Raw genomic sequence first — 12,051 nt, forward strand, 5'->3', positions numbered from 1 at the left:
AAGACCAACGATCGCTACCGGACGGGTGAGCCCAGCAGAAACGGAGCCACTTCTTCCACCCAGCCACGCAAAATCCGGACAAAGGCCTTGCCCATAACTTGTAGTGTTTTGTGTTGCATGTCGAAGTAATCCTTGTGTGTCAATAAACCACCTTTGAACTTGAACTGACTAACTGGTCGTGTGGTCCTTTGATTGATATCTGGTAAAGCCTTGTGGTGGTATCATTTGATACCTGGCGACTCTCAAGAGCACCATTATTAATTGGCAACATTATTGGCGACTCCGGTGCCGATTAGCAACATTATTGGCGACATCTGACGGGACTCGAATTAGGGAAGTGATTTGGTCACTCCGAGAGAACCCACAAACGTTGAAATCCAATTGCGTGAAAGAGAAAGAACCACAAGTGCAAACCTATATCGACCAAATTACCGAATTTTGGAAGTGTGTACTAACCTGCATGCGTACTAACAGGGATATAAGGTAAACTCGTTAGATTGTGTCAAAACTATCGAGGGAATTGTGAACCGGAAAATAGCTCAGGGCAGACACGCAGTTCAAATCCCCGCCTTATCCCACTGTCCCAAATTAACGATAGGAAACAGAAATTAACGGTAGGAAAAGAGATGTTAGAAGCAATGGCCACAAAAGTGATGGAACGTTTGAATGAACCCACAGGAACCCGAGGTCGCAGCGACCAACAGAGCAGAGCATGCCCCATATTGGAAGAAGAGTTGAAGTATTTAAAGGGGAAAGGATGGCCCCTTTGTTCCGATTCTTGTTCAAATGAAGAGTAAGGCCAGGAAGCATAGGGCAAACCTGGTGGGACAACCTAACCGAGGTGCATAAGGAAAATGCAGCAAAAGTGTGAAAACCGATGGCAATAGTGTCCTGTTTGGCACAGTTGCGAGGCACAGAGGAGGTCGTGAGGATGCTCCGCAGGCAGCTAGTTGAGAAAGAGGAATGAGGGGAAACAATAGTGAAAGCGAAAAGATTATTGAGCAACTCCGGGATCAGTTGGCAGCTGAAGATAAAGAGATGGCTGATGTCAAACGGGCACACCAATCTGGTTTAGATCACCTTAGCAGCTTTCAGACCCAGTACGATAAAACCCACCAAGATACACAGCGCGCAGTCTTGGTACGAGAAGAGACAGAACAGCAGGTAGCACAGTTAACGAGTCAATGCGCGGATTTAAAGGCATCTTTACGAGCGTTCCATAGCTCCACTACAGAACAAAATACAGAACAGAGCACAGTAGGCCATGCGAAACGTAGGCAACAAATAGAGAAGTTGCAGTCACTACTGTAGCCATCTGGGATGGCCACTTCCAACTAGATACAGAGAAACTCGCAAAGCCTAGTGGGTAAAATGGACAAGCCAAGACTCAGGCAGGCACAGAGCCTGAAATGCATATTTGAAAGCAAGAAGTTCAGATGGTATCGAAATTCCGTCCAATTGGCATTTTAATGGGGCCGACAAAGGACTGGTCCTCGAGCAACCGGGACAGTCCCAGACATTTTGGCGTCACTCCCTGTTCAAGAGCAACGCAAACAATGGGGTCAGTGACCGCTTGGGACACGCCCAGCCATCCAGATCCCCGCCCACTTATTGGCTAAGGAATTGAACGGAGTGACCAGGGATCACCCAATTAGTGAGGCCCAAACCGAAGGACCGCCCAAAAGAGCGCGAAAACCCCCAAGTATAAGAAGAAGAGTCCGGCACATGTTCGCTCTCTCTTGGTCCTGGTACCCCGGTCACGGCCATCTCCAAGTGCAGCAACACCAGAAGCAAGTTCAAGTTCAACGCCCGCTACCAGACAGATGAGCCCAGCTGAGCAGCAGTTACTCCTTCGAACCCGAGAGATCCAGAATTGAACAGCGGCCACTGTTTTCTGACCTAAGCCGGGTGCCCGCAGTTAAGTACAGGTTGTCTTAGTTGATAGGTGTAGTTAACTAGTAGTGTTTCTGTTGCATGACTAATTGTGTGTAAATAAAGTAACCTTGACCTTGAACTAACTAACTGGTGTTTGGCTCTTTGATCGATAGCCGGTTGAAACTTGTGGTGGTATCATTTTATACCTGGCGACTCTAAGCATTAGGACATAGATAACATAGGAAGAAGGGCAAATTCACTGATTGCCATAATTGGAACAGAGCCACAGAAAGGACAGAGAAAAGAGTACAGGAAAGAAAAGGCAACACTACTTCCAGTGCAAAATGGATTTAGGTATACTTTTGGACAAAATTTAGATGAGGAAGGTGCCTCCAATTGGCAAGAGCTAAATGAAACCGCCCAGAGATAAGTGAGGACACAGAAAATCACAATAGAGCCCCCCATGCCCCGAAAAGGAAAGCACCCGCACCACCGACTGCACAGGCAGCACGCACCCCCATGAATCCGGTCACCACACAGCGCAAGTCATCGGATCGGGAGGAGCCCGATTGCGTTTACACCACCCCATTATCCATCACCCAATTGAGAGATGCCTGCGCTAAAATTGATCCATTCGAACCCACCGCAGACCTGCATAATTTCTTTGAGAGAGTGCGCCGGCAAAACATTTTGAACGGTCTAGACGAAAGGGAGGAAGTTAAACTTATAGTAATGAGCCTTGACCAGTCCGTCAGCTCAGCTTTGCCAGAACCCCAGAATGTAGGACGAGGAACCCTACAGGAGATGAAAACGGCCATTTTAGATGCATTCGGGTACAACAAGGGAGATCCGGTAGAAGGTTTAAACCATTGTATGCAAAAGAGGGGAGGGCATCCGACCGCATTTGCAGGTGGCCCTTAGATCCATTTCAAGGCAGTATTTGGGGATTTGAACCACGCACACTTAAATGAGAACAACACCACTAAATGGTCTCGCACTTTAGTCTCGCATGCCACAGAAGCGGGTCAAAAGGCTTGTGTGAATTACGACCCCGCAGACCACACACATACTGAGGTTTGGGTTTTAAAGAGACTCTCCAGAGCATGGGAACAATCCCTACACAGGAAGGCAGATCAGGAACAGATAGAAGCAAATATGCACCCAGTCAGGACTAGCCAGGACCCAGCATGGATAAATGAGGGTAGACATGAAGGACAGCACCCCAGAGCACAGGCACCCCGAGGTTGTTACAATTGTGGACACATGGGACATTACGCCCGCGAATGCCGACAAAACCCCCGAACCAGCACCTACCAACAACCAAACCCCCCACCGAGGAACAATGTTAATTAGGCCCATGCATACTGTTAGCGCCCGTTCAGGCGATTTAGCGGTCAACACCACAGATTAACGGTGTTTGGACTCCCCAACTTGGGTCTGCGACACACTCTGGGACAAATCAGGCAGACCAGTAGTCACAGGCACAGTCCGGGGACATCCAGTAGAATTTCTTTGGGACACAGGAGGGTCTTGCCCCACTTTAAACTCCTCCACAATGTTCCAGCGTGACAAATGGCCCACCACAGACACCATCACCCTTAGTGGATTTACCGGACACGTACAGCAGGGATACATCACAGCCCCCGTAGATATTCAGATAGGAACCATAAGAACCAGACACCCCGTCGTTTTAGTCGACTTGCCCCAAGCAGCCGAGCACATTCTAGGAATCGATTTTATGAGCTCCCAGAACCTTTCCTTTGATCCCGTGAATAGATGTCTATGGAAAATGGCCAAAACATGGACTATGAACATAGGATTTGCTCAGTACATAGATTTTACATAGAATTTACAGTGCAGAAGGAGGCCATTCAGCCCATCGAGTCTGCACCGGCTCTTGGAAAGAGCACCCTACCCAAGGTCCACACCTCCACCCTATCCCCATAACCCAGTAACCCCACCCAACACTAAGGGCAATTTTGGACACTAAGGACAATTTAACATGGCCAATCCACCTAACCTACACATCTTTGGGCTATGGGAGGAAACCGGAGCACCCGGAGGAAACCCACGCACACACGGGGAGGATGTGCAGACTCCGCACAGACAATGACCCAAGCCGGAATCGAACCTGGGACCCTGGAGCTGTGAAGCAATTGTGCTATCCACAATGCTACCGTGCTGCAGTAGGAGACCATTGGTTTGATCCGCAAACAATTAGACAATTAGAGAGGTCCTCAGGAAACATAAAGCTTCCTTCGCCCAACACAAACACAATTATGGGAAGATCCCAGGAATGGTCACAATTTCAGGTCCCGATCCTAAGCCACAGAAGCAATACGGTTTCCCACAGCAAGCCGAGGGTGAAATTTCTAAAGTTATCAATAGTTTATTAGACCAAGGAGTAATTTGGCTGGTAGCCTCAACAAATAATGCCCCAATTTGGCCCGTAAGAAAACCCGATGGTTCATGGCGATTAACGATCGACTACCGAGAACTTAACAAGGTAACCCCTTTAGCAGCCCCCGCCGTTGCCACGAGTCCCGAGACCATGCTCAAGCAGGGAGTACAGGCAAAGTAATCCACAGTGCTGGACATCAGCAATGGCTTTTGGTCCATCCCGCTAGACAAGACCTGTCAATATAAGTTTGCGTTCACATTTCAAGGGCAGCAGTAGACGTGGCAAGCCTGCTCCACCATTCAATATGATTATGGCTGATCTATGCCGGCCTCAACTCCTTTTCTGTGCCATTTCCCCATCACCCTCTGTTCCGCGATCTATGAAATATTTATCCACCTGCAGTTTAAATACTTCTAATGGTTTAGCCTCCACCGCCCCATGGGGCAGAGAATTGCAAAGATTCACCACCCTCTGCGAGAAGACAGTTCTACACACCTCAGTTTTAAACGACCAGCCCTTGATCTTGTAGCCCTTGTTTGAGACTCTTCCTCTAGTGAAAACATCTCACCATCTACCCTGTCAAGCCCCCTCAGGATCTTATGGACTGGATTCTCCACTGGCGCCCAGGGATTTCCCGACGGTGTGGGGTTGCCCCCCATTGGCTGGCTGGCGGGATGGAGAATCCCGCCCGTTATATTTGGATAAGGTCACCCAACACTCTTCTGAACTCTGAAGAATACTGACCCAGGCTATTTAGTCTCTCTTGATAGGACAACCCTCTCATCCCAGGAATTAGCCTGGTGAATCTCCGTTGGATTTCCTCCAATGTTTTTTTTTATTCCTTCATCAGATTTACAAAGCCAGAGGTTAGAGTGTGGACAGGGGCAAACCCCTAATCCAGTTCCTTGCCTGCTCCAAAAACCAATTTAAATTGAATCCAACTCATGGTCCCCACAAGAGAGACATACCAAATCCAGGCATTACACCCTTTTGACTCTTCCTACCAAAGTGCATGACCTCACACTTCCCCACATTTAACTCCATTTTTCGCCCAGTCACTCAATCTATCCGTATCCCGTTGCAGTGTCACAGCATCCTCATCACAACATGCCTTTGCACCTATTTTCATATCATCGGCAAATTTAGAAACGTTACATTCTTTTCCTTCCTCCAGGTCATTAATGTAAATAGTGAATAATTGCGGGCCAAGAATTTATCCCTGTGGTACTCCACTCGTTACATCTTTCCACTCTGAAAAGGACCCATTTGTTCCAACTCTCTGTTTTCTATGTGGCAGCCAGTTTTCAGTCCATACTAACACACTTCCTCCAATTCCATGAATTTTTACTTCATGCGTTCTTAAGCGACACCTTGTCAAATGCCTTTTGGAAATCTAAATACACAACATCTACAGGATCTCCTCTATCTACTCTCCCTGTTACATCTTCAAAGAATTCGAGAAAATTTGTCCAACGTGATTTACCTTTCACAAAACCATGTTGACTAGGTTTGATTCCATTCAGCTTTCATAAATGATAAGCTACTTCCTTTTTGATTATTGACTCCAGCATCTTGTCAATAATAGATGTTAAACTAGCTGGCCTATAATTCCCTGCCTTCTGCCTTTCGCCCCTTTCAAACAAGGGATTCACATTGGCCGTTTCCCAATCTTCCGGTACCCTCCAGGAATTTAGTGAGTTACGGAAAATTTCAACCAATGGGTCCACACTCTCTGCCGCCACTTCCATTAAAACCCTAGCGTGCTGTTCATCGGGTCCTGGTGACTTGTCCGTCTTCAGCCCCTTGCGTTTCTCTAATACTCTATCCCTTGTGAGTGGGATTTTGTAGGTACTACCATGTTATTTGAAATCGGCCCACCTGATATCTTCGGGATATTTGCAATGTCTTCCATGGTGAAGACTGATAAAAAAAATGTATTTAGCATATCAGCCATTTTGTTTGCTGTTATTAGTTCACCAGCCTCATTCAGTAGAGGTCCCACATTTACCTTAGCCGCCCGCTTCCTATTTATATAGTCATAGAAACTCTTACTGTTTGTTTTTATGCTGCATGCAAGTCATTTCCTCCCACCTTATGAGGTTCTTAGGTTCTTTTTGGAGATTTTAAAAATTGAGTTTTTAGATTTTATATCCAATAAATTATACGTTATCAGAAAAAAACGGTGCAGAAACCAACAGGTATATTTACAAGTGAGCATCTTTATAACAACAACTGTGGCTGTGACCCCCGCTCCTTAACCGGCATATATATTTTACATTCCCCAAAATGGCCAACACACAGATTAACAGGCATTTTTATACAATTCGGTTTGGGCTTTAGCTGCCATCGGACTGGTCTCTTGCGGCTTGTCCTTCCTGCTCCATACCTTGCCTTCCTTTTTGCTTGCCTTTTACCCCGTCCCGCCCTTCCCTCCTTCTCGATCCCCTTACCTTTTTCCTCTCTGCCCCGTGGTTCGCCCATCTCTCTCTCTCTCTCTCCCCCCCCACCCCTCGCTCTATTAGTCGCTGGCTACAAACAGGTGTCGAGACAGGCTAGTGAACAGCTCCCGCGTCCTCTTCCGATCCTCAAATGGCGAATGTTATTTTCTCCGGCCTGAGAAATTCCGCCAGGTCGGACAGCCCAGTCTGCAGCCTTCCCGGTTGGTGCTGACGATCGCCGGCCGGGCAGGATTCTCCGGCGGGCGATCAAGGAGGCAAAGGCTAGGGCGTGAGCCCCCCTCCCCGTGAAGAGCTCTGGCTGATCTGATAGCTCGAAGACCACCACTCTCGGGCATGGCTCCACCCTCACTCTCACAACCCTGAACGTGACCTCGAAGAAGGATGTCCAATACCCAACAAGCCCAGAACATAGGGCGTGGTTGGTCGAGCCTCCCTGGCACCGTGCACATTTGTCCAGGAAGAATCTGCTCATTCGGGTTCTGGTGCGCCTGTGCACCACCTATAGCTTGTTCTGGTGGATCCTAAAGCTTCCCAGTCCTCTGGCCGACCACTATCCCTTCCACATATCCTGATTTTCAATTTAACATCATCCTTCACTTCCTTTGTTACTCATGGATTTTGTCTATTTCTCATGGAATTCCTCTTTTTGATTGGGCTAAACCCCTGCTGAGCATTATGGACCATTATTAGTATCTGCCACTGCTCATCTACTTACCCAGTTCACCTTAGACAACTCTTCCCTCATACAATTGTAATTGCCCTTATTTACGTTCCAGATTACAACTCACTGCGTAACTTTTTAAAAACATTTTTCAATGGACTGATTTCATTAACACTACACCCTGTATGCTTCATCCGATACCAGTGCTTATGTAGTTACATTATATGTTGTGTTGCCCTATTATGTATTTTCTTTTATTCCCTTTTCTTCCCATGTACTTAATGATCTGTTGAGCTGCTCGCAGAAAAATACTTTTCACTGTACCTCGGTACACGCGACAATAAACAAATCCAATCCAATCCAAATTAAGGGGCAATTTAGAGTGGCCAATCGACCTACTCTGCATATTTTTGTGTTGTGGGTCTCACCTGGGTATCGCTGGTTAGCCCAGCATTTACGTAAGAACATAAGAACTAGGAGCAGGAGTAGGCCATCTGGCCCCTTGAGCCTGCTCCGCCATCGAATGAGATCATGGCTGACCTTTTGTGGACTCAGCTCCACTTTCCGGCCCGAACACCGTAACTCTTAATCCCTTCATTCGTCAAAAACTATCTATCTTTATCTTAAAAACATTTAATGAAGGAGCCTCAACTGCTTCACTGGGCAAGGAATTCCATAGATTCACAACCCTTTGGGTGAAGAAGTTCCTCCTAAGGTCAACCTCTCCTCATAATCCACCCCCTTCAGCTCTGGGATTAACCTCGTGAATCTCCTCTGCACACCTTCCAGCGCCAGTGTGTCCTTTCTCAGGTAAGGAGACCAAAACTGAACACAGTTAAACATTACTAGTTGCCATTACTAGTGGTGGTGCACAGCCTTCTTGAACCGTTGCAGTCCATGTGGTGTAGGTACATCCACAGTGCTGTTAGGAAGGGAGCTCCAGGATGTTGCCCCAGCGACAGTGAAGGAACGGCCGACATATTTCCAAGTCAGGGTGGTGAGCGACTTGGAGGGGAACCTCCAGGTGGGTGGGGTTCCCAGGTATCTGCTGCTCTTGTCCTTCTAGATGGGAGCAATCGTGCGTTTTGAAGGAATCTTGGTGAGTTACTGCAGTGCATCTTGGAGATGATACACACGGCTGCCACTGTTCGTCGGTCGTGGAGGGATTGCATTCTCTTCTCATCTTTTGATCAACCTACTCTCTTTTCTCAGCCTGTAGGCCTTTTTGCCTGTAGCTCTCGCATTTCCCTCTCCTACCACACCCTCCCCCTCACGGCCACACCCATCCCACCACCACAGACTCCAACCCATGCTCCTGCCCCTATTCACCAGCACTGCAACCTGCACGATGCCTCAGTAATATCTGCTGCGAGATTGAGAAGGTGGGGCCTTCGTGAATAATTTCAGCCGGTACGGGAATTGAACCTGCGCTGCTGGCCTCGCTCCGCATCAGGAATTAGACGACTAGCCAACTGAGCTAAACCAGCTCCCAACGTCGCTGTTAGGTCATTAAGTATGATCAAGGCTGAGAGAGACAAATCTTTAATCAGTAAGAGAATCGGGTGTTTTGGGAAGGAGGGAGGGGGGGGGGGGGAAAGTGGAGTGGAGGATTAGTAAATCAGCCATGAGCACATGGAATGGCAGAGCACGGTAGCATTGTGGTTAGCACAATTGCTTCACAGCTCCAGGGTCCCAGGTTCGATTCCGGCTTGGGTCACTGTCTGTGCGGAGTCTGCACATCCTCCCCGTGTGTGCGTGGGTTTCCTCCGGGTGCTCCGGTTTCCTCCCACAGTCCAAAGATGTGCAGGTTAGGTGGATGGGCCAGGATAAATTGCCCTTAGTGTCCAAAATTGCCCTTAGTGTTGGGTGAGGTTACCGGGTTATGGGGATAGGGTGGAGGTGTTGACCTTGCGTAGGGTGCTCTTTCCAAGAGCCGGTGCAGACTCGATGGGCCGAATGGCCTCCTTCTGCACTGTAAATTCTATGATAATCTATGATGATAAGCACACTCGATGGGCCGAGTGGCCTACGTCTGCTCCTATACAAGGCCCTAGTTAGACCACACCTGGAATACTGTGAACAGTTTTGGTCCCCTCAACTAAGGAAAGATATTCTGGCATTGGAGGCAGTCCAGAGAATGTTCACTAGGTTGATCCTGGGTAGGGAGGGATTTTCCTATGAGGAGAGGTTGAGTAGGCTGGGCCTGTGCTCATTGGAGTTCGGAAAAATGAGAGGCGACCTTATTGAGACATCTCGGATTCTCAGGGGGTTTGACAGGGTCGATGCTGAGAGGTTGTTTCCCCTTGTGGGAGAGACTGGGACCAGAGGACAGTGAGGGGTCGCCCATTTCAGACAGAGATGAGGAGGAATTTCCTCTCTCAGAGGGGAGTGAATGTGTGGAATTCTTTACCGCAGAGAGCTGTAGAGGCTGGGTCGTTAAGTGTGTTCAAGGCTGAGAAAGGGGATAAGGTGGGAAAGTGGAGTTGTGGATCGTCACATCAGTCATGATCTCATTGAATGGGGGAGTAAACCCGATGGGCCGAGTGGCCTACTTCTGCTCCTACGGCTTATGGTCTTTACTCAACGCCGAGGTTTTTGGAATGACTACAGAGCGGGTGATTCATAGCGAGATGAATGGGCAGCATCAACCTGGACACGAGCCCTTGAGGCAGGTCCCTAACTGTCCTGGAACGGAGTGTCTCGCTCAACCATTTCAGAGGGACAGTTAAGAGTCAACCACATTGGTGTGGGTCTGGAATCACGTGTCGGCCAGACCTGGTAAGGAAGGCAGATTTCCTTCCCGAAAGGGGCATTTAGTGAACCAGGTGGGTTTTTGCAACAATCGATGATAGTTGTGCGGTGACTAGCTTTATTCTCCAGATCTTCCAGACGAAATAGATTTAGGATGGATAGCAGGCCAAACTTTACACATATAGGTTTGTGTGGTTAGTGGCATTCACTACCAGTGTTAATGGTCAAAGCAGAGAGCACAGCAATACTTAAGAGGTTAGATGGAAGTGGGTAGAAGGGTATGGGAAAAAAGGGAGGATTAATGGATCGATTCACAGCTTTGGGCAAGGCAAAATACCAGCATGGCGTCAAAGGATATGCAAACGTTTGCTATTGCACTTTGGGAATTGGCACGTCATTCTCCCTCCTTCCTCTGCCCATAAGTAAGCATTCCTCCACAGTGCGAGTTCAAATTATAGCAGTCACTATCTGTGTGCTGGAGATCTTGTGGTGTAGTGGGTGGCGTCGCGACCTCTGGGCCAGAAGACCTGGGTTCAAGTCCCACCCCAGGACCTGATGGCCATGAAGGTGGATTCAAATATGGCCAAACAGGCCCATTATCAACCAGTAAATCCTTCCAATGGGAGAGTCTCCTGGTCAACTACTGATGTCTCCTCAAGCTACTGGTGACAGATTAGCGACCTGTTCCAGGGGAAAACCTAGCCACGGGACTTGACACAAACACGTCCTTCATCTTGTCTCTCGGTTTAAGAGAATTGAGAGAAGGACGAAAAACAAACCCCAAAGTCACGGCGGTGTGTCTCAAGAGAGCAAGACGGTGCATGTCTGTCTGTAAATCACGTGTGTCTGTCTGTAAATCACGTGTGTGTGTGCGTTGCTCAGAGAGCAAGAGTGTGTGTGAGAAAGAGAGAGAGAATCCACTCTGATCTTCACAGACATATTGGAGCAGGGGTTGGGAGTGAAATAACTAGCTATTTTTGTAGCATTACTCAGCTGATAATAACTGAAAACATATTTACTGGAATGGAGTTAGTAATGTGCTGGAAATGCGTTGACTCAATGTTTTTCTTTAAAACTTACATTTGATCCAACACAAATGATGCAATCATTTTGGTTGCAAAATGAAAAAGAACATTTAAAACATGTGTGTCTCAAATGTCAGCTTCTCCTTGGGGATTGCTAAAAACGCAGCACACTGAAGCACAGAGAGTGAGATTGGGATATTAAACTCCTCTGTACCTCCCAGGCAATCCCAGTCTCTAAATAGCCACCGGCGCCATACCACCCCCACCCCCAAGAGTCTGGGCGTGACCCTTGCACACAAGACTTCCTTGTTTTAACTCTGGGCACTTTGCCAGAGTGCAGAGTACGGTGCTTGTGGAACAGTTGGGGGAAGGGGGTTAAACTGTACCAGCAGAGGAGAGACACGCAACATACACACAGTGGCAAACGTCGCCACAGACCCGGAGGAGAGGGGGGCTGACTGGTGGTGATTTAACCGGAGGGTCACCGCACCTCAGGCGAGGGGCAAGGTTGAGAAGGCGGGACCTTCACGACTAACTTCAGCCAGTACGGGAATTTAACCCGCGCTGTTGGCATCGCTCCGCTTCACGGACCAGCCGTCCGGTCAACCGATGTACGCCGACTCCTCCACCCCCACACACCCACGAGTACTGGCAGGTGAGAATGCTTATCAGCAAGTTAAAGCTTTATCCCTCTCCCGCCGCCCACCCCAAAACACATGGTTCAGGTAACCTGCATTTGGCACAGGGCTGCATTTGCACCAAGCTAGCAGGATGTTGTGCACCTTGTATCATAGTTAATTTTTAGTTAACAAGTGATGACGGAGAGTTTCCATAGCTACCCTACTGTGCGTAGCACTAAAGATATATATATATAAAACC

The 12,051-nt window shown here is 48.1% G+C and overlaps 1 protein-coding gene across 5 annotated transcripts in view; it reads left to right on the top strand.

Moving 5' to 3' along the window:
* Window positions 1-11,526: 11,526 nt before the first annotated feature.
* Window positions 11,527-12,051, top strand: part of LOC140402460 (acidic phospholipase A2 E-like) — a 313,842-nt gene continuing 313,317 nt past the window's right edge. For all 5 annotated transcript variants that reach the window (XM_072490267.1, XM_072490264.1, XM_072490268.1 and 2 more), the window contains exon 1: window positions 11,527-11,827. Coding sequence is in view for 1 of the 5 variants with exons in the window: in XM_072490263.1 (XP_072346364.1) it covers window positions 11,782-11,827 (46 nt within the window). In the remaining 4 variants the exon portion in view is untranslated. The remainder of the gene's footprint in view (window positions 11,828-12,051) is intronic.

The sequence above is a fragment of the Scyliorhinus torazame genome, chromosome 25 (genome assembly GCF_047496885.1).
Source record: "Scyliorhinus torazame isolate Kashiwa2021f chromosome 25, sScyTor2.1, whole genome shotgun sequence".
Lineage (NCBI taxonomy): Eukaryota > Metazoa > Chordata > Chondrichthyes > Carcharhiniformes > Scyliorhinidae > Scyliorhinus > Scyliorhinus torazame.